This window comes from Phaenicophaeus curvirostris, chromosome 10 (assembly GCF_032191515.1).
Source record: "Phaenicophaeus curvirostris isolate KB17595 chromosome 10, BPBGC_Pcur_1.0, whole genome shotgun sequence".
Lineage (NCBI taxonomy): Eukaryota > Metazoa > Chordata > Aves > Cuculiformes > Cuculidae > Phaenicophaeus > Phaenicophaeus curvirostris.
Genome location: NC_091401.1, coordinates 20322088 through 20345468, shown reverse-complemented (window position 1 = coordinate 20345468; position 23381 = coordinate 20322088). Strand labels below are relative to the sequence as shown.

General features: G+C 48.2%; 1 protein-coding gene across 1 annotated transcript; it reads right to left on the bottom strand.

Moving 5' to 3' along the window:
- Positions 1-6681: 6681 nt before the first annotated feature.
- SLC7A14 (solute carrier family 7 member 14) lies at positions 6682-21537 on the bottom strand. Its single transcript, XM_069864686.1, has 7 exons — positions 21143-21537; positions 16079-16315; positions 15030-15247; positions 12963-13109; positions 11611-11819; positions 10187-11064; positions 6682-7755 (listed from the first exon to the last, which is right to left on the bottom strand). Exons 1-7 carry the CDS (start codon positions 21444-21446, stop codon positions 7433-7435), a joined length of 2316 nt encoding a protein of 771 aa, XP_069720787.1. The 5' UTR covers positions 21447-21537; the 3' UTR covers positions 6682-7432.
- Positions 21538-23381: the final 1844 nt, after the last annotated feature.

Here is a 23381-nt window from a genome sequence, read left to right as displayed (position 1 = left end):
AGGATGAGAGATTCTGCTCTGCTGTGGAATTTAATGGGTCTTTGGGGTGGTTTTTTTGAATATTTAAAATATGAATAATCTTCCTGCGTGGTACTGACCGCTGTCTTATCCTTTCATTCTTTCGATGTCCCTGATAGCAGCTTGCACCATTCATACCGACTCATGGTGCTTTTTATATCAGGGAGACTTAGAAACCCACCGAGGCGGTGAAGATACACCCCCAGCACTGCCTGGTCATGCTGAAATTGAGAAGTCATGTTGCTGGAAGCACTCTCAACTGAAATAAGAGTCTGATCTGGGGTCATCGCTCTGATTAAAACTGTGTAAGATCAAGATCTAACTCTGTCCTTACCAGAGGCTGTAGCAATTTAATTACACTGGTACAAAATCCCATCTGTTCCCAGAAATGTTAACTCCATTCAAATAATTCATGTAAGCCAGGCTTTGGGAGCAGGAAAAGAGGAGTAGTTAATAAAGAACATCTCCTCAAGCTCTGCCTGGGGAGGTTCAGGCTGGACATCAGAGAAAAATTTATCATGGAAAGGGTCATTGGGCACTGGAACAGGCTGCCCAGGGAGGTGGTGGGGTCACCTTCCCTGGAGGGATTTAAGGCATGGGTGGACGAGGTGCTCGGGGACATGGTTTAGTGGTTGATGGAAATGGTTGGACTCGATGATCCTGTGGGTCTTTTCCAACCGAGTGATTCTGTGATTCTGTGATAGCTGATGTTCAGGTATGGGCAAAGGGAAAAGCCCAGGTGTTGTGTGTATAAAGGGGGACTGAGCAAGCAGAGGAGAGGATCAACCAAATTGCTTGGTGTGATGGAAAAGAATTTGAAAACAAGGCTGCTACTAAAGCCTTGGTGGACTGGGGACTGTCCTTTGATCTTGGGCTGCTTCAGTCAGAGAACTCAAACTAGGCAACACAGCCTTGGGCAAGGATGCTGCAGCTCCCACCCCTCGCCTCCTCTGTGTGGGGAGCTGAGGATGGAGCATTTAAAAGGAGTGTAGAAGGTGGATGACCAAGCATCTAAAAGCGGTGAAAAAGGAGGATGGCTGTGCTCCATGGTGTCTGAGCAAGAGAGAGGCAGCAGCTCTAGCATCTGCCGTTAGTACCGGGAAGCCTTGAAGGCATCTCTGTTGTGCAGGCTATGCGTTGCTGCCACCCTATACAATGAATGTACCCACGGCGCGGGGCCATCGGCAGGACACTTGTGCCCATTACATCACAGGCCGGGCACAGGCGCTTGTTGTATGCGCTGCAGAGCCTCTATAAGTGCTGCCATTGATGTGCGGGTGCCACGGGCGGCGGGGTGGCGCACAGACGTGCCAGCTTGTGCAGGCTGCCTGGGGATTGTGGATTGTGTGAAACCAAGGGCGGTTTTCATGGTTAACCCCAAGGCCGATGGCAGTGTGGGAGACCTCAGAGCAGAAAGCTGCTGGAAAGTTGCCCTGCAAATGGCCCTTAAGCAAACCGGGAACAAAAAGCACAGGAAAGTTGGTCCGAGATGCTTGAGGGCTTTTTTTTTTGGCAAGGTGTTGGTGCTGCTAGAGTGACCCAGGCAGCTGTTCATGACCTGATGAGGTTTAACAAGGCCAAAGGCTGGGTCCTGCACTTGGGGCACAACAACCCTGTGCAGCTACAGACTAGGAGAAGTCTGGCTGGAAAGCTGCCTGGAGGAGAGGGACCTGGGGGTGTTGGTTGACAGCGACTGAACATGAGCCAGCAGTGGCCCAGGTGGCCAAGAAGGCCAATGGCATCTTGGCTTGGATCAGAAACGGCGTGACCAGCAGGTCCAGGGAGGTTCTTCTCCCTCTGTACTCGGCACTGGTGAGACTGCTCCTCGAATCCTGTGTTCAGTTCTGGGCCCCTCACCACAAGAAGGGTGTTGAGGCTCTGGAGCGAGTCCAGAGAAGAGCAACAAAGCTGGTGAAGGGGCTGGAGAACAGGCCTTATGGGGAATGGCTGAGAGAGCTGGGGGTGTTTAGCCTGGAGAAGAGGAGGCTGAGGGGAGACCTCATTGCTCTCTGTAACTACCTGAAAGGAGGTTGTAGAGAGGAGGGTGCTGGCCTCTTCTCCCAAGTGACAGGGGACAGGACAAGAGGGAATGGCCTCAAGCTCCTCCAGGAGAGGTTTAGGCTGAAGATTAGGAAGAAATTTTTCACAGAAAGGGTCATTGGGCACTGGAACAGGCTGCCCAGGGAGGTGGTTGATTCACCTTCCCTGGAGGTGTTTAAAAGACAGGTGGAAGAGGCACTGAGGGGCATGGTTTAGTGATTAATAGGAACGGTTGGACTCGAAGATCTGGTGGGTCTTTTTCAACCTGGTGATTCTATGATTTTATGATTCTATGAATGAGCCCTGCAAGGCAGCATTCAGGGTTGTGGGGTTTTTTTTGCTGTCCACACCCTCAGGCTGCAGCTGGGCATCTTCAAGCACGTGGGGCTGGAAACCCTCAGTAGGGGCTGGTGCTGGGGCTCTGCTTGCCCTCCCCGCAGTCACAGGTTACCGGTGGCTGATCCCAAATCCAACCCTTAAAAGGCCCTGGGCAAGCTGCTCAGGGAAGAAGAAGCTTTATTTTAGGGAAGAGAAGAAAAAAACACAGTAAAACAACCCTGGAGAAGCCACAGGGGAAACAGACATCTGCAACTGTGGGACATGAGGAGATGGGGCCAAGAATGGGACAGAAAATTAGTGCTGGCACCGCAGAAGGGAAGTGCTTAGAGGAAGCACAAAGAACACTAAACTTCTCTGGTTTTTAAAGGATCAAAGCTGTAATACCTGCTTTGCACCCTCCCAAAACGCCCCGCTCCCCTGCAGGGTCCTCCTAGGCTGGGTTGGCCGTGGCATTGTTGGCTCTTGAAGGCTTTTGGTGCTCGTTTGCTGACCCGAAGCCTCAAAATAGAGTCAAATATCATTTTCCTGAGTGGAAACACTGCTCCATGTCATGCCTTGTCTCAGCTGTGGAGCGGTGGGTGTGAGGCCTGGTGGTCCCTGGTGCCCCAGCAGGACCAGCTCTAGCTCCCCATCACTGGGAGAGTGCAGCCTCCCCAACAGGAATAAAAACAGGGAGCCTGTGAGGGAACCCTGGTGGCCCTGTGACCACCCCGAAGGGGAGACGTGGTTGTGTCCTGCCTCCCCACAGCCCCAGTGCCTGTGCAGGGGGTGACAGTGCCCTGACACCCCCGTCACCCTGCGGGAAGGTGGGTGCTGGCAGCACCATGAGAAGATGGGAGGACCTTGGCGCTCCCCGGGGCTTCGCACTGCAATAGTCGACCTTGTGGTCATTTGCTTTAGGGTTTTTTCTTTTTTTTTTTTTATTGTGTAAACCAATAACCTTTTTTTTCCTTTTCACAACAATGCAAATAAATTCCAAAGTCAGCCCATTGAAATGGATCCTGAACAAATGAAATTTTGAAGCATTTAAGGCAAGATTAGTTTATCTCTAGCACTGAAAAAACATCAGAACTTCAGGTACTGATTGATTTAACAAAATTTATATGGGATTTTTTTTGTTATATTTTGGTTTAGTCTTTAATTTAAAAGATTTTCATTACTATGGAAACTGATACTAAGACACATTTATCTCTGTCTTTCTTTAAAAATCCATTAGTTCCTGTCTGACTTTTAAATGTAAAGGCACACAATAAAGCTTTATGCATTTATTAAAATATACAGATTTTGGTAAATTTAGATTTTTTTTCTTAGTATCTTGATTATATATATATATATTATATGTATAGTTGTCAATAACACAATCATTTGAAAATAAAATTCACTCCATAACATATCTGCATATTTTTTCTTTCTCATGACATACTACAAGACCCCATTGTACAATGCACCAATGGGCTTTTGGAAACCACAAAAAAAATTAATTAATAGAACGAACTTTTTAACAAATACACCAATTTCATATCAGAACTGCAGAGAATTGTTACACCAGAAAGTACCATCTGCAAAAAAAATAAATAAAGCAAGGTATACATCAGAAAGACCAAACAAAATGAAGTGAAGATCATTTACAAGCTGGATTTACAACATCCCATGTTGTTCGGGGTGTGATTTCTCTGCCATGTGGAGGATGCCGGCGTGCTGGGCAGTTGTAACCGTGCAGAGTGAATTTGTGGAGGGACTGAGATCTCATAGAGCCGGTCTGGAAGATTTGAGGTATTTATGCTCTGTCCACATCATGCATTCGTCCCGCCCTGGGGTGTGTCCCCTATGGAAGGCAGTCAGGCGTGGAAGGGAGCAGGGTGGTACTGCCCTGCCTGTGTTCTCCTGATGGGTCCCAGGAGGTCTCTTCTTTAGGGGACCCAGGGGAAAAGGCTGCATTTTGCGGTTACATCAAAACAAGAACTTCTCCCAGCATCCATAACCACCTCCCAGGGTCAGCCATGCCCAGAGGTAACAGACATACCTGGACGTTTTGGCCTTTGCAGCATTTTCTTGCACCCACTTGAAGACTCCAGGGCCGGCTCCAAGGCAAAGTGCATGGGAACCCAAACAGAAGCTGGACCTGCACATCCCCAGGCACTGCTGCCCAGAGCGGGGACCAGGGACCTTGATGCAGATCAACATCCCTGGGAATTGGCCACTTGGCCACTAGCAAAACCCAGGCAATCCCCAGCCTACAGCTCAGCGACCTCCTTCCCCTCCAGTGTTAGGTGGGATGGCGCGGGCTTGGGAGGAGTGTACAGCTCCCACCTCTTGCCACAGCAAGGTTCGACAGCAGCCCAGCAGTGCCAGATGTTGCCGTGGTATCAAGTGGTGTTTCCCAGTGGTTCTGGGGGCATGGCACAGCTGTCCTGCCCTGGCACTTCCCCAAGAAGGGCAAGGAGGATGGGTGAACAGGAGCAAGAGCAGCCAAAGGACTTCACTTGACGCATGGATCCAAGTGGAAAGTTCCTACAGACACCAGAGCCCTCATCAAATTACATGGCATAATTAGAGCAGACATGACGACAGACACTGGTACTGGTAACTGCTCTGTAGCAAGAGATTAAGGCTGCAAAAGAAATAACAGGCTTCAACTCGACAGGGTACTTGGGCTTGAGTTTGTGGTTCGGCAGGTGCCTAAATACCTTGTGAAAGCAGGACGAAGATGACTACCTCAGATATGATGTAGTAAAAGAGCTGGTAGGAAAATAGCATCGATCTTTCTCCCTGAAAATGTAAAGCCAGACCTGCGAGGTGCCATCTCTCTTGGGTATTTCTAAGGCATCGAGGACGAGAGCAGCCAAGCACAAGTGAGAGGTGACCTTTGCAAGACATTCAGCAGCACCGGAAAATTTTCCCAAGCTGGCTCATGAGTGGTGCACGCATTGCAAAGAGCTTTTTTGGTGGGACACACTCTGGAGTTCTGCTTGTAGCAGCATGATAGGGGCAGGCAGCAGGAGGGGATGCAGGGGTGAAGCTTACAGGTCCTTTTGCCAAATCCTCACTCCCAACCTGAAGCCCTCATTGAGGCCAAACTTCCCTTGGCTTGCCTGGGGTGTTCCTGGTTAAAATCTGCAGAATCAAATGCTCTTCTCCACTGGAAAAAGGACTGTAGTTTGTGACTGCTGGAGACAGAAACTGCAGGGGAGAAACTTTTGCAGCCATGGCCAGACTGCTCCATAGAGACCTTGAGCCCTGAAGTGATGGGGATGGGCGCAGATGCAGACAACTTCTGCACTTGGCAGCCCCCTTGCTCATGGAGGGTGCCAGGCAGGCTCTGCACTGTTTCGAGTCACTGAGCCTCATCCAGTCAACCAAAGCATTAATGGTTCTCAGCATCACATGCTGGAAATCCTGCCTCATGCCCCCATTGATATTAAATTGTCCCCTGGGATGCCAGCAGCAGCCCCTGGCACTGGGGGTGGCGCGGGCTGCTCCAGGGGAGACCTGGGGATGGATCTGCTCTCAGCTGGCAGGAAGATGGGTGTTGCTGTCGGATGGGATTCTTCCTTGGTTTTTATATATCCAAGAAGTTGTTCCTCTGTTGCAGCGTTCCAAACTAAGCAGGTGGGTGATGGGCTCCGGAACCGAACCCACTGCTAATTGCTGATTGAGCAGTGTGGCTGCTATTTGCACTGGGGACAACGGTGGCTGCGACCAGAGCCTGTCACCACTGACAGTGCTGCAAGGATGCTGCTGGTTGAGAACCTGACAGTGCTGCTGGGGGTCGGTGGTGGCCACGCTTTGGCCACAGCAGAAGGGTGAGCTATGAGAAACATCCACCTGCAGACCACCTCTGCCCTGCAAGCCACCAGCTCCATTTGGTTTCAAATTGAAATATGAACATGTATAGAAAAAGCAGCATTTCGGTGGTTTTTTTTCACACAGTATCCACCAAGCCAGGGTCAGAGACAGAGAAAAAGGTACAAGGTGGACATGCTGGCAAGGAGAGAGATTTCAGCAACTGAATCCTCTCTCCTTGCCATGTGTGGCCCAGCCTCACCAAGAGGTGATCGATCCATGGACGTTGCTATTTTGCAGGGGTGCAGATGCACCCCTGAAGCACCAAGGCCAGAGTGAGTGCTGAAATGTGCCCACTGCAGGGAGGAAATTATGGCATAGGCATTTTTACAAAAGACACAACACGGTGAAAACAGTGCCCAGCCTCAGACCACTGATGCTCCGAGGAACAGCATGTGGTCATTGTCAACCCTTCACACCTGGTAGGTTAAGCCAAGAATGGCTCACAGGCTTCCAACCACAAATTTGGGATGTTCGGCCATGCTGGGATTTTAAGGTTTGATTGAGACACAGGCTAATTTTGAATCCTACTATTTGGGATGCTTGGATTTAGGATGTGGAGATGAACATGGGGGAGATCACAATGCTTGTGCACAGAGAGCCTTTGTGCCAAAATGGACCATGGAAATGCTGTGTGGTGGGACCAACATCCCTTACTTCACCTCTGAGCTACTCCCTTGAAAGAGGTTTGTCCATTTCCATTTTGTAACTACCTACTCACCCATCTGTCCTTCTGGTTCAGCTACTAATTCTAAGGTGGTTCAAAGGAAAAAACACACATGCTAAGGAAGTGCCAAAAATGTAATAGAGGCATCCAACCACTGCAGCCATTGGGTGGATATTCCCCAGGGACAACTCGTCTCATCTGCTCACGTGGCTCCTTCCACTTCTCAAGACTCTACCAGTTTGGCACCTCTCCCACTCCACCACCTCTGTCAATATGGCCAGTGCCAGGAGATCAACCAGTGCCAAAGGCTTGGCCGGCATTCACCAAAGCAGGACCTGACCGCTGGAGCCGTGACAGGCCATGGGTGTGTTTGGTTTGGGGTCAACGGCAATTGCAGAGCGTGTCCCAAGGACTGGAGGTGAGCAGGGTGGTGGCGGAGGACCTGGGGAGGAGGGGACAGGATGGGAGAGCCGTGGGGACCCTTCCTCATCAACTAGCTGGTGCGGTGCCCCACTGCCCGCCCTGCTACTCGGGTGAGTAGTCCAGCTCATCGTTGGCGATGAGGGCTTCCGACGGCGGTTTGTGCCTGCCTTTGCTTTTCGACCTGCTACTTGTCCGATGGCTTTCCTTTGCTCCTGCCATCTGCTGGTAAGAGAAGCTCTTGTCCTCGGACGGACCCCAGCCTGGGTATCCCTCACCCTCAGTGGCATAGGAGAAGCTGTCATCCATGGAGAAGGGATCAACATCCACATCATAGCGCTGGTAGGTGCTTTGGTGGAGGGCCTCTTCACGGGCACTGATTTCTAGCGTGCTGTTCCACATCCCATAGCCAAAGTAGATAAGTAGACCTGCAGAGGGTGAGAGGGCAAGGGTTGGACCCTAACTGTCTACGCTGGCCCCACAACCCCAGCTAAAACGTTGCTATAAACACGCTGAGCCTGAAAATGGGACCTGCCACCCTGCCCAGTACCCACATCAGGGGTGGATTTGGGATCCAGCCCAGCTCACTGCCAGCATCCCATCACCCATCACTGGGCTGGTGCCAGATGTTGGGGGTTAAACCTGACCAAATGTACCTATGTTTTTAAGCCAGTGTATTTTGTAGTTTGTGTCTGCTCTTTAAACCCATTGAGTTTGTGTTTTCAGGCTGCCGGCTGTGACCTGAGGGCTGCATGCTTTAAATATCAGCTGCAATCACTTACGGCCGTGTGATTGTGCCATCTGCAGCTTTGGTGGGACAGCAGCTCCCAGCAGATGTGTGGAGGCTCCCAAGTGCCGATAACCTGCATCTCCATCCTGTTATACCCTGTTCTCTCTGGAGTTTTCTTATTCTCTCAGTCTCTGTCCTGCTGGTGCTCACAGCCATGTGTCCCTCAGGACTGTCAGGATGAGTATATTCAGTATTAAAACAGCTCTGCAATCCTGTCCTACTTCCTTCAAGAGTTTCATTTGACCTCTAGCCCTACCTGATTTCACCCTCCTGCACCAATGCTTTCCTGGGAAGCAAATGTATCTGAGGATCTAATTTCCAGTGAGTCCTGGGATTAACCTACCCAAGATGCATAGAGAAACCCAGACTTCTCCGCACGCCACAAACTGGCCATGGAAGATTGCTTGTGAGGTTAAATCCAGAGCCTGTGCAGAAAGACTGCACATCTCTGCCAGAAAAACAAATGGGATTTGCCTCCCTCAGCAGTCAAACAGCTGTAAATGGGGCTGGTGGAGTTCATCACACATTAATTGTGGCTTAATTGACCCATTGCCATTGCTGGCAGCTGAAGAAGTATTAGATGTACCCACAGGGGAAAGTATTTAATCACAGTGGATTAAATTAATGTTTTGCAGTCACTGCTTCCAGGTAAAATGGTTTTCCCTGGATCTGCAGCTTCACTTATTGCCTTTCAGAGCCAAAAAAGCACTGACTACGTCTTCTCCAGGCCAAAGGATGCACGTGGCAACTACAGCCCAACAGCTTGGCTTGGGATTATGGAATTCTCAGAGATGGAGCTTCACTATGGGACCTCAGATGTACAGGACTGACTCGGGATAGCTGCCATCCTCACCACGAAGCACCAATGGGAATGGCAAAGTGGAGGAAAACTGTAGTAGCAACCTGTCCCTGAAGGATGGAAACCATGAGACTACTCTGAACTCTCTGAGATACTGAAGGGAGATTCGAAGTCTGTCCATGTTATATCCTGATTCTGCTAACTGAAGTCAAACATCTACAAATGCCAGGAGGCCCCTGGGAAAAGCACAAAGGCTGGTGAGCTAAGTGTGGGGTCCCCCTCCAGCATGGGTGATTCCTGCCTTTATGTGAGGTGGCAACTGACTATGACCTTTCCATCAAACCTCACTGCCTTTCCCCATCATTTTCTTCCTCTCAACCTGGGACCCTGAAACTTGCTCCCGAAGGGAAGGGCCTCTAGTGGGATATTTGGCCAGGGATGGTCCTTTCGGGTGCTCAGAGTCTGTTTGCAGCTGTGGTCTGTGGTATTATATACATTTACCCATAGGGTTAATATTTCTCTGTATACAGAGTTCTTGGCTGTGGTATTTTCTTGTTGCTTCAGTTCTGTGTAGCCCGTATTTGGGAGCCTTCAGGAGGAGCTACAAGAGCTGCTCTTTCTCTCTTGCTTTTGTGGACTAAATGGGTTGCAATGTAAAGCAAGGTAAGCTATGGACATGCCAGTCTCCTGCCTATATGTCAGGTAGCCTAAATTTGGCAAAAACAGGTCTACGATAGTGCCTTTGTGTCCTGAGATTCCCCTGCTGCAAAGTCAAGGACTTAAACCAACAAAAGGAGATAGAGTCCACAGATCCCTTGGCTCTGTATCTCCCAGGGCCATTGGGGTTGGGCAGCTCTAGGCTTTGGAAATGCAGTGCTGATATTTTGGTGTGGGCTACTGAAGAGCTCAAGTGGGTGAAACAGCAAGAAAGCAGGTGGATTTCTGTAGGAAACCTGCCTGTGGGGCAGTTTCTAGAACCCACCTACTTTGCATCAAAACAGTCATTGAAATAGTTACCTTTGCATGGAGTGGTTTATTTCCATCAAGCTGACATTTTCTCGAGGTGTAACTTTCCTTTTAGCTGTGGCTCAGGGGCTTGACTAACCAAGGCTTCTAAGAACTTCAGGATGACAAGGGGTAAATGCAAAGGGCTGGGTTTGTCCCAGATGAAGAAGCATCAGCCTAAGCACTCTAATCAGGGAAGTTATTTTTAACATCCTTTCAAAAGAGTGTCAGTTAAAAAGTTAAAATAAATTGATCTAGGACTCACCCACAAAACACCAGACAGCAAATCGGATCCATGTGACTGTGGAGAGCTTCAGCATGAGATAGATATTCACCAGCATAGCAAAGGCAGGAACAAAGGGCAAACATGGTGCCATGTAGGGCAGCTTCTTGGGGTTTTCTGGCTGCTGCAAGATCACAAACACCAGCACGACAATGAGCAGGACCATCAACACAACAAGGAGGACAGCCCACCAGCTCTGCTCATAGATGTAGTCTGCCCCAAAAATGATGAAGGAGCAGAAGATGAACATCAGGACGAAGAGCAGGAGCACACAGATTGTAACCGTGTGGCCGGTGGCTGCCGTGGGACGGTCCATTTTCCCTGGCAGTCCAAGGTGAATCCGCATCGTGTAGTAGCGAGGCCCGATTAACTTCTTCAGCTTGATGAGGTAGATGTTCTCAGACTCATCTGCCTCTATCCCTGAGGTCATGTCTACTGTGCCATAATTGGGGTGATTCACATTGTAGGTGGATTTATCAGATTTCCCAATTAGCATCTCATTATCCCCCAGGGACGGCAGATTTTTTGCCCCACATGTGTTAGTCGGTGGGCCGGAAAACTCTTCTCCTTCGCTCCCTGGGGAACAGGCTTCCTTCTCGCAGTCGGCCAGAATTCCCTCCTTCTTCTTGGTATGCTCCTCAGAGAGGAATTTGACAAAGCCATCGATATCACTCTCGGGCTGGTATCGGAGGAGCAGGACACAAACTGAGACCAGGGTGTAGGCAAGCAGCGTGCCGATGGACATCATTTCTATCAGGTCCCGCAGGCTGACCAGCAAGGAGAGCAACGCTGCGAGGAATCCGGAGACTATACAAGCCACTACAGGAGTTTCCGTGTAAGAACTGATGTGGGACAAAAATCTGGAGTGCAAAACATTTGCAGAAAGTTAGAATTGCAGATCACAGCAGTTTTCTTTCGCAATAACTCTTACGCGACTGGAGGTGCCAGACTCGGAGCTGTGATCCCTTGTTGCTTTTTGGAGCTTAGAGTCCTAACAGCTGGGGACTGGAAATACTGCTGAAGCTGGATCTGGACATAGGTCTAAGTCTAACCAGCTCTGAAGTGGGCACTTGAAAACTTGCAAATAAGTGCTAAGATGTTATGCATATAAGCTGCTTTCCTTTGCAAGTGACTCTTGAATTTAAAGCTCATCCTCCCATAAGCTGAATCTCTGGGTACCAGCAACAAATGAGATGTTTTTGCATAGGTGTCTCCTGTTCTTTTCCCCCAGGATTTTGCTCTGGTGCATGCCCTGTTCTGCAAGCACTGAGTCTGTCTGTGGCCTCTGCCCCCTGCAGTGATAGGACCAGGCTGGCTGGGTGCAGGACAGTCCCTGTCCCTACCAGCACATTTCCCCTGCAGGTCCCAAGGGTTCAAAAATAAATACCATCATGGGCATAACTGACCTGAAGAGCAGCCCGTCACCAGCCATGGCGTAAATTACTCTTGGCATCGGGAAAAGAGAGCCCAGCAAGCTGACGGTCAGGCCGGCCACAGACCCAATGGCAACGATGAACTTGGCTGCATAGAAGCCATGGACCACGAACATTTCCATCAGCGGGGACTCGGTGTCGATGGCATCATATGGCACCATCAATGTGAGGATGATGCTCACCTGGGAAAGGCAAGAGGGGCAGGACACGGGTGTCAGCAACAGCTCTGGAGGCTGCTGGGTACTCACAGGGCACAGGGGCTGCTTCTCAAGGGTAGAAAACAAAAAAACCAAGTCCAGTTGGGGTTGTATCCCTATGTCCCCTATGGAGGGATGTAATATGCTGGAGGTAAGGCCTGTACCCACTTTGCTGTAGGGTGGTTAATTCAGGGGACTGCAGGGACTCATTTTCTGCCATCTGAAGGCAAGAAAGTGACACCTTGAACCTTGCTGTGGTGGTGATGCAGGAGGCTGGTGGGATTTGGTGCCATTAGTCACATACCAGCCACATTCCTGTACAGGAACAGCACTGTCAAAGTCATGAACTCCCCATGGAACAGACCCAAACCCCAAGGTGGCATCACTTGGAGGACCAGTCTGATCTTATTTGAGCCAGAGAGAAACTGGTTTTGAGAGAAGCTCGCCACTCTGCAGGAGAAGCAGTGGGTGAGTTTCCTTGAAATGACCAGAACAATATTTTCTCTGTGTCGTGGTGTAGTTTTGCCCTCTTACAGGGAAAATCCCTGAGTACAGACATGCACTTATGGGAGTGCAGAGCAACTGGACACTGCTGCTGCCCTCTCTCTCATACGACTATCCCTGCCCATCCTCCCCTTTCACGTGGACCCTTTCCCACATCTCCTGCAGAAGCAGTGCTGCTTTCCCCTGAAACATGGAGAAAGCTTGCTGCAATGCTGCTGCTTCTTCAGCTTTGCCGCACTTGTGGATGCAAAACCAGCTGTAGATGGGGATGAAGCATGAGGAAAAAAAACCAGCTGCCACCATCTCCCTGCAGCTGGTAGAGGGATCTCAGCAGGGTGACAGAAGGCTGGGGACAAACTGGGCTGGAGGGGAGCCTCAGCAGGACACTGCAGTCACCAGGGAACCACAGCTGACGTCTCAGTTCCCACCAAAGAAAGGGCCCTTGTCTGAGGGCCAGACTGACACCTTGGCTCATGGAGAGGGGAGCTGCGCAGATGCCCAGAAGGTACACGATATATATATATCTATATATACCTAGATAAAGATGTATATATATAGTGTCTGTGTATATATATGCATACATACATATTTATGTACATTTACATATGTATAGCTAGTACTTACAGACACATATGCTGTTAAGCATGTGACGAGTGAGGCTGTGATGGCGTACGGGATGGAGGTGTTGGGACTCTTTGCTTCTTCTCCTGTGGTAGCGATGATATCAAAGCCGATGAAGGCATAGAAACATGTTGCAGCCCCTTTGAGCACCTATGTGGAGGATCAAACATCTGAGTTGCCAGGAGGGAGGCTGGTACCCAGCCAGGGAGAGGGAACTGAGTGAAAAAGAGAGTGCCCAGATCTGCCTTGTCTGAGCTAAAGGGTGAATGGGGCACATCAGGGGATGCATGCATTAAATTGGGTGTTCTCATCTGGCCACTGACCCTGGCAACACCTATAACCCAGTATCTGGTCTAGGGAAAAGATTTCAACATGCAGTCTGAGTCACTGGAGGCATCTGCAGCTCACTCGTGGTGCACCACAAACCTGTACCCACACAGTGCCCGAATCTGCTGGGAGATCCTAGCAGCCACAGAGGAGACAACTAACCTTTTTCAGCTTTGCTTTCACAATACTCCACCCCAAGTCCCTTTATATTAGTATCAATTTGGAGCATGTTTACACATTCCATCTTAGCAAGATGTCTCATGTGGCAGCAAGATCCACTAGCAGAGAAAGCAGAAGAGAGCAGCAACAGTCAGATGGACACTGCTTTCCAAACAACCTCTGTTTTGCTTGGAAGATTCAGACAGGTTAGGAGCACACGTTGAAGCACTTAGATGAGGAATTATTTGTACTGTTTGGTTATTTTTTTAATATGATTTTTAAAAAATATACATGATTAGCAAGGATATTTATAGGAAAGAAATGCTGAAGCAGGCTAAAGACTGTGTGGCTCTGAGTGATCCTATTTGCAGCTGTAAAACCCTCGCATCCCTCCAGCTAGCTTGCTGGGTACCATGTGTCCATCACGTCCCAGCCATCTCAGTGGTGTTGTGATAAAGCAGACAGTAAAATTCACCTATTTCAGTAAACTACCTGTAATTACCTTTTTTAAGTATCCTCCATGATCCTCTGGCTCTCATGCTTTTGCTATGGTGGATTTACTTTTACAAATGATTTGGGAGACAACAAACCATGTGAAAATGATGGGAACACCCTATTGATTCTGATGCGCTTCAGATACGTATCTTTTAAAACTATGTATTTTGGCCAGGAGAAACTTGGTGAGTTGAATTAGAGCAAAACATCTATTTTCTATTTGCTCTTTTTCATTCCTGTTGTATGGCATAAAAAGCCAAGCACGATCCAAATGTAAATATACTCCCAAATGAGAATCAGTGCTCTTCTCTTCACTGTTGTCCTCTGGCAGAGGTATTGATTTACTGAAGGGAGGTTCAGGGACTGTATGGCAGCTTGGGACCCTTTCAATAATCAAGATTCTTAGTTTACTTTACTTTCTTGCTTGTTTTTCTGCACAAAACTGTGATGGAGTCGAGCAGTGTAAATCTGAGACACTAACTTGGGTATAGGCCAGCTGAGATATTTTCAGTCTCTGTTCATCCTTGGATAAAAACCAGTGCAAGCAAGCTAAAAAAGCCAAATATGTCCAAATTCTCAGTAAGCTTTGAGGGAACATACATAAAATAAGTACAGGCAGGTGGCATTGTGAAGTGCTCAAAACAAATGCTTGAGAACATTGTTGTTGAAAACCAGCCAAGACAAGTATCTCCCTCTCTGCAGAGGCTGAGCCAGCTCCCCCTGAGCGCCCTGTCTCTGATGGCCATTGCGTTTTGCTCCATTGCCTGGCAATTAGCGGCATTTCCCGGTGTGCGCTTTCACATGGAGTTTGGCTCTCCAGAAAGATATTTGGGAAAAGTTCTGAGTTGTTTCTAAGAGCTGGCAGGAGATACAGGCAAAGCATTGCCGTACCCTTTAGGTTTGGTGGAGCAAGGAGACTGTAGTGGGGGAAATTGGAGGTTCGTGGCCAACGCACAGGTGGGTTAGGCAGGGTTGGCATTTAGAGAGTGTAGTGGAAATACGGTGCATATACTATTAGCAAAGCTGAGTGTGTGGTGGTGGGTGGCACCGCTTAGGCGTTGTGTGTACCTCCCTGTGCCCAGGACTTACCCCCGGCCAGCCAAACGGCAGGAATTGTCCTTCAGCCCAGTTGTCACCTTTGACATAGAAAAGACCAGCGATCATGATGAAGACCCAGACAACCAGGTTAATGACGTTGAGCACGTTGTTCAGCCCCACTGAGTTCTTCACCCCCATGGCCACGATGATGGTGACAATGACAGCAATGACCAGAGCAAGAAGGTCAGGGTATGACTCCTCTCCTTTCCCTGCGTAAGAGAAAAGAGGTGTGTAACTCCCCATCCATGGCTGTGGACAGCATCTCCAGAAACACTGTGAGGGCTTTTAAAAATGCTTTTCAAACTCTGAGACTTTGCAGAACTCCTCAATGTCATTGCAAAGGCCGTCTCCAGACACCTCAGCCTCTGCTAAATAAAGCCATTTCATTAAGGTCATAAATCCTGATGTCTCAAAACAGAGCTAGGGGCTTGGGGAGGGCAGCAAACAGATGACCAGGTCTGTTTGCAAAACATATATTTACCAGGTACTACTTAAAAGTCAATTAGACATTAAGTTTTCATTGCACAGGTACAGGACAGCTGGCTGGTTTACTTTCTGCTAGAACCATGGACTGTTGCTGGAGCTGCTGGTCGTACAGACCCCCTTTCTACAGGTCTGTAGAAGACCTGTAGAAGACCTGACTTTCTACATAGCAGTACTGCAGGCACCAGTTTGCTGTCTCCAGCAAGGTTCTTCCTGTGTGTTAGTGCAACCGAGTAGAGTGAAGTGCTCCTGCAATGTCATTAGCTTCTGACATTTGACTTCTTTTTCAGGGTACTTATTCTGCCTAACGCCAGCTCATCCTGAAGGGGCTCAAAATATCATTTATCCCATTACATCCGAATGCTGTCTCTGAACCAGCCTGGGAAGGCAAAGTACCAGAGGCAGACGGATGGTAAATAATGAATGAAGCCTAATATCCATGTCTGACTTCTGATGAGCTTCCAATTACTTTTCAGGCCCTAATTAATGCATAGCTATTCACAGCATGACACACCTAGTCCATTCAATGTCCCAACACTATTCACAGCATGACACACCTAGTCCGTTCAATGTCCCAACGCTGTTGATCATCCAGCGGCTGATGGTGTGGTTGGCTAGTGAGTCAAACATGCTGCTGAGGGCACTGGCACCTGCGGCCGTGCCGATCAGGTACTCCAGGATGAGGTTCCAGCCAATGAAGAATGCCACAAACTCCCCGACTGTCACGTAGCTGTAGGTGTAGGCAGAGCCTGTGGTCTTGGGGACTCGCACACCGAACTCAGCATAGCAAACGCCTGTTTAGAAAAATATGAAACAACATAAGGGAAATGCGCCTGGAAAAGGAAAAAGTAAAACTGCCTTGTTTTCACCTACATGGAGGTGCCAGGAGGTGCTGTCACTTACTGTGTCAGGATACTTTTAAATAAAAACCAGACCCTGACACATTGCTGTCTTAAAACAACCATTGGCTTTTATTTAAAAGGAATGGATGAGCTTAGTCATAAATACCCCAAATACCAGAACAAGTGCTGGAATGCCACATTGCATCCTGCAAGTTTACCACTGATTAAGACCCTGTCCTGAAGACACCAGTTCAGCGTTTCATGGGTTAGGGCTGTTATTATTGTTGTGTAAACATAGAGTAAGTATTGGGTTCTTTATCAACTACTTTGTCTATTTAGAAGATAACAGATGCTTCAAGGAATCAATAATTTATAAAAATGTTATGAGGCCGCTGCTCTTCCTCTTAAGTACAGTTTTTGCACAGTACAAATACAGAATTATTGAATCCCTAAGCTGAATTCTTTATTTGGCATTGGAGGACTTTTACATTCCATTCACTGTTTAACTTCTATGCGTGATGCTGGCAGTGCTTTTCAATGGGACTTCTCAAAACTTGATTTCTGTAAAGCAGGCCCACCTGCAGGAGCAGCAAAATCCCCATCAATCAGCTCTACCAACAGTCATTATTCAAAGCTGATGAAAAATGCATACACTTGGCAAAGGTAAGACATTCACAGATAACTACAGGCCTGAATGATTTATGAAACAGGTGATCCAATGAGGACAAATATCTAGTTTCTGTCTTTGATGGCCTTAAAAAGATCATGTCTTTCTTGGAAGCAGTTTTACTTTTAATCAATGACAAGATAAGGCTTAAAGAGGATTGTTATTGATACAGAATGATAACAGCAAAGTGCTGATATTATTATGTTAAAATATATTAATGTTATATTAATGTTTAAATTTCCAATTACTGTGCTAGGTTTTCAAAAACACATGCGCAGTCTTTCACTGGACATTGCATACAGCAATACATTGGGGATATCTGCACTAGGTATCAGCATATATTAAGAAAATGAACTATTTTTTATAATAGAATGCAGTATCCAGTCTGGGAGACATGAGATGCAAGACCTGCCATCTGTTCCTGATTGCCATTGGCCATATCAGATGGCATTAATTCAATCACTTTGCTTTGCAGTGCTGCAGGTCCTCTGTAAGAGATGGGATTCACAGCATTTCCCTCTCTGTTTAAAAAGGAAGATGGTATCACAATTTATTAGGGTGCAGATTTTATCTGGCTAATATCTGCACCAGTACTGTATTATTGTTGTTGTTATTATTATTATACTGCATAATGAAACTGTGTTATGCAGTCACTCCTCAGAAGCCCTGTGGTACCCAGAGAGATGCAGCTCACCTGGTGCCCCACGCAGCCAGACCAGCTCCAGGAGTGTAGGAGGCAGAGGCTGGACACATGCACTCTCCCTACCATGACTCTTTGAGTTCAGAGACAGATTTCTTTCCCTCACCCCAATCAAGAGTGATTGCAGGTTTCTGCAGAAAACAAACCAGTGCAGTGGTTGTTTGGGGGACTAGTCTTTTTGCAGAAGACTATTTCTTTTCCTTGGATATCAGCTACACCGTGTAGTTGACAGGACAGTCATGACATTGTCCATTCCAAGATCCCATCTACAATCCCATTTTTCAGATTTAAATGACCTCTCTATCCCCTGGTTTATCTTGTTTGGGGGCAGGAGGTAAGGTAGCCAGCAGCTTTCCATACAGCGCACGTATGCGAGTTAGATATTTTTGTGTTAGCAGTGGCTTGGGATCACACTGGGCATCCTGACCTGCCTAGTGGGGACTTCTGCTGGTGAGTAGTGTCTTGGCAGAGCAGGAGGAAGGACCACAAACTCCAGTGTTAGCTTCAACCTCAAACTCCAGCACTGTATCATAAAAGAAATCCAGTGGGACCATCCTTCATCAAAGAAGAGCAGCCAACTTATCGAGGCAGGAATACAGCAAAATCTTACTTTCAGCAAGCCACTGAGCCTGTCAATTGTGTTTCATGATCACTGCATGCGGATAAAAGGCAGCTCCAGAAAGAAAACTTCCTTAGAAAAAGGAATCCCATCTCTCCAACACTGCCTACGCAGCTCATTATCAGCTGCAGCTGGAGCCCCCACTCCTGGCCCTCATCCTGCAGCCAGGCAGCACCTGAGGCACATGCTCTGTTCTCCCCTGCTCCATCGTGCACTCTGGCCATTACTGAGTCTGCTCCTACATGGATATCTGGTAAGAGCATGGCAATTTCTCTAGAACTGTGCAGCTTGGTGCTTGAAATCCCCATCAAGGGGTGCTGGGGTTGTGGAACAGTTCTTGTGTGAGGGGGAGTGTCTTCTTTTCTTCCACAGTGTGACACTGAAGCCTGTGGGGGATGTATGGCAGAGTAAACTATCCCACATCGGTAATCATCGGGGTGGGGGGGGAACCTGACCCTTCCCTGAGTTCACAATAAGGGATCTGCAAAATGCCATCAATGAAGTTGCATTACTTTAGGGAAGGAGACCACTAAAAGGACAGGCAACAGCTGGTGGGAAAGGCTGTGGAGAGAACAGTGGGGCCGGGCAAGATGCAGACTGCTGGGTTTTGCCAAGAAGGGGTTTTGGTTAGAGACTGGGGGGAGAGTGGGGAATCCCAGCAATGGCAGGTGATATAGGGAGCCTGTGGCATCCCCTGCGTTAGAGGTTTCGTGAAGGGAAGTTTGGCAAATGTTTTGGTTTGAGAGCTGAATAAGACCTTCTATTGAAAGAATAAGAGAGATTGATTTAATTTAATTTATCCACTTAATTGATTGTAGTATGTCTGTAAGTACCTTGATGGGGCACATGTTGCTTAAACTTAGGGGAAGATATGACGGGAATTTGATGGGTAGATGAAATTAGAAAAATCCCTACCTGAAACTGGACTAAAGAGCACCAAAGGATTTCCCACCAGCAGGACATGCCCAATGGGACTTTCCCATGGCTTTCCCAGGGGAGCTGAATGGCTTTCTGGAAGGGATGTTTTTTTAGCCAAATCCCTCCTGGGCTCACTTTGCAGGCAGAGGAATCTGATTTGGTGACCCATGATGCACCATAGAACCCGCTGCAGCCTTGAAACTGTGAGAAACTCCTTAATATCCGTCTGAGCACTCTTGCTCAAGCTCAGTGCCCGGCACACTGGGAGTGACTGTGATGTGAGAGCTGAAATCATGTCCCTGATGAGCCTGACAGCCTGTCCAGCTCCCAAGCCCTTGCTTGATTTTACTTGCCAAAAACTTGTTGCTGTTATAAACAACAGCAGTGTCAACGATGAAGTGAGGAAGCGGCCAAGGAGACTATCAAAACACTGCATCCTTTGCAAAACACTTTCCCAGGGCTACAAAAGCAAGAGGAGATGAAAGCTGAGTGGGAAGCAGCACAGGCTTTTGTGGGCGAAGGCAGGAGAAGCTCCCCACTGTGGGGCAGGGCTCATGTCTAGGGTGAAAAAGCCCATTTTGGAGGACAGCATGTTTTTGTTAGATGAGACCCACCCAAGCTCCATTTACTCGATTTGCATCATGGCCAGCAAAACTCTTGCTGGGGAGAGAAAACAGGCAGTGGGAAAGGATAAAGACACTGATGGTATCTACTGCCTTAGTTAAAAAAAAAAGGACATTTTGTTTCATTTGTTGTGTTGGGATCTCAAATGAGCATTAGATGTTGTTCTGGGCTGAACCAGCGGTAAGTGCATCCAAACTGCCTTGCCTTTGGGCTCCGACAGGGGAGCAGGGAACAGTCTGTGTGGTGATCCCTAACCAGCATCGCTGGGCTCTTGCCCTGGCACAACTTTGGAGAGAGTGACACTCCTCGTCATGCTGTGCCAGGGTTGTGCTTCTGGGCTGTAGGAGGTTTAAACTCACATGTACTTTGCCAGGGTCTCCGTGGAGCATCACTAGGAAAGAGAGCTTCCACCTCCCCCTATAGAAATTCAGACACTTAAAAAGCTGAGCTGGGTCATTTTGCTGTGTTTGCTGTTCCTGCCTTTTACCAAAGCCCTTTGCCATTTACTCAAGTCTCCTTATCCAGCCCATGGATGAAAGCTGGATACCAGACTGACACAGCATGCAAAGTCCTCTGAGCAGGGAGGGCAGGAACATCACATCATCGTGTTAGCACTGATCTGGAAAGGACAAATGCCAGCAGTACTGGCTTCCTGTGGAAACTGCAGCTCAAGCCATATGCCTAGCTGGGTTCCTACGGAGCAGATGGAATTCACCAGCTTTTTTACTAAAATACATAATTCCTCTTCCTCCATATATTTGTTTGTTGGGGTTTTTGTTTGGAAATTGAAAGAGTGATCCTGCATGAGTAGGAGCCAAGAAACAATTTCCCAATTAGTTTTGGAGTTGATTTTACCTGTTAGCAATGTCCACGACAAAAAGAGATGTCCCTGTTGCTACCCAAGCCACTGATACCCTTCCTATCAAAACAAGGGGTCCCACAAAGCACGTTGAGCTCTTGCTCTGGTGCAGTGACTTGGCCCTGCTCTCTGCTTGGGACACATACTGCAAAACCCTCACTGGTGTTTTAAAATGTGTGGACCAGAGGCTCCATCCTTGGGGAAGCTGTCGGCAGCTCATCAGATGTATTTACACCCACGCTCCTGGCTCCCAGAACAGGTTTTTGAGCTGGGTAAACCCAGTGTGAAAGGGTATTTTAGGCTATGGGGAAGTCATTGGCCGCTCATCATCTGTGCTGCTGAGTGTGGGTCCTGCCAGGTGTCCAGAGAATGCACCTTCCTCAAAAACTCACCTGATAAAATGGAGGCAACGGCAGCGATGATGAAGGAAACGATGACCCCAGGCCCTGCCATCTCCTTGGCCACCAGGCCAGACACTACGTACATGCCGGTGCCCACGCAGCTCCCAACACCGAGGGAGATGAGGTCGAGGGTGGTGAGGACCTTGGCCAGCCTGGTGCCCTGGGTGGTAGTAGCCCCGGTGCTCTCCAGCATCGACTCCACAGGCTTGGTGCGCAGCACGCGGGTGCGCAGGGCGTGACCCGCTGCCCCCCATGGCACCCGCCGGGGGTCCAGGCGTGAGAAGAAGCTGCTCATGGCCGGTCCTGGGCTCTGCGGAGACGGGTCACAGATGGTTTGGGCAGCACCTGCTCAGGGCTGCGGTTGCATCTCCTTCTTGCGCTGCTGGCCCAGCTGCAAGAGAGAACAGAGTTTTTACTGGCAATAGTAAAGAAAGAGGAATGGTCCCTGCATGGAGGAACAGAAAGGGGCCCCTGATAGGAATGATTGGACTCGATGATCCGGTGGGTCTCTTCCAACCTGGTTATTCTGTGATTCTATGATTCTGGCTGGGGCTCCAGCACTGGTAGAGCACTGGGGGCTGAGGGCAGCTTTGCTTTTGCCAACACTACTGCTCTGGAGAAATGTCTCCATCCAATGTTTTTGTACAACAGAGACGCTTTGTTCCCCTTTCTGTTTATCTGCGTTATTTCAGTCCTGGTTATTAACGCAGCCCCACAAGCAGCAGGAATCTGATGTCCTCTGAGTGCCCGTTACGTGGCTCAATTCCTACCAAAAGCACCGGTGGCTACGTACAACTGTGAGGTGCCGATGGCCACTTGGCACATTGGGTCCTTGTGGGGCCCAGGCCTGGCCCCAAAGCTCAGCAGCGCTGCCATGCGTCCTGGCAACAGGGATGCTCCTGTTGCTACCGTGTGGCTGCACCATCACCAAGCCTGGCCACACGGGACCTTCTGCGGGACATCACTGTGCTGCAGGAAAAAAAATAGAGTGTGGGACCATATCTTTGCTCCTGTGTGTTGAGATTGCTGCCTGCCTGCAGCTGGCTAAGGAGCTGATCACCACTAACCAGACCTTACAGGGAGGGGTGATTTTTTGGTGCTATAGAAGCTGATTCTTACAGTCCTCTGGCCACACTAATTGTGTTTAAATTTTGTGTGCTGCCATCAAACTGGTGATCCCTAAAGGGGAAAGTTTTAAAGGGCGCTGCTTGTTCAAATCCCAGTGAACTATGGTTGAAAAAAGTCCTTGATGGGGTTTCTTCATACAATTTATCACTTAATTTTTTTTGTTATCTAAATACTCCTTTAGGAATACTTTGTTTTTTAAATTAAGAGATGTGGTTTCTCTGGTGTTACTTCAATATACTTTGGGGTCTGGCTTCTGCATAGCTAAGGCAAGCTGGGAGAGAACATCGGCAGAAGCCGCGCTGGCTCTGCTCCACTGGAGAGCGAGTGGCCAACAGCATGGCCAGCCGTGGCTCTTTTTTAACACTTCTAAATGATCCTGTCTGAACCCATCAGCTCTAAGATTGCCTTAAAAATCATGAAATTATCTTGGTTTTCTCTTCTCTGTGCTTTTTCATCTTGAGTCACGTTTTCAAGAACTATACAGCAACTGCCATTCCCCCTTTCTGCTGTTCTTTAGCAAACTATGTAGCTCTCAGGTGATCTCCTAATTCCAGCAGCAACGACTTCCTACGTGGTGAATTCTTGACTCTGAGCAAAATACCATGAAATGACAATCTCTGCATGCTAATATGAGGGAACAGGGAAAATAGTTTATTAAGTATGAATTTTAACCTGGCAGCTTCTTTCCTGTTAATATAGAAATCTTTTTTTTTTAATTGCCTTGAAAACAAAACAATTATTTTTCCATCTTTACATCCAAAACAAATTACATTGTGTCTACCAGGCAGCCTTGTGTTTCTGGAGTTTATTTAATAAAACGCAGCATTCATTTCATGTTTTGGTTGAACACAGTTCAAATTGTGCTAATTTTTTTACCTCCAGCAGTCACAAGCTGTAAGGCTGAATGTTCTAGCTCAGAATAATAATAAGGAAAAATTGTTACTGCTCTTAAGCGAATGTCCTTCTTTGGGTTGAGAATAAAAACTGGCTTTGGCTTTTGAGTTGCTCGAGTCAGCTGGTTTGTGGCATGGGCTGGATCTTGGGTTAGATTTTACTTTCTGGTTTAAATAAAGGTTTGAGTTGGATGGGGGCAGCTGAGCCA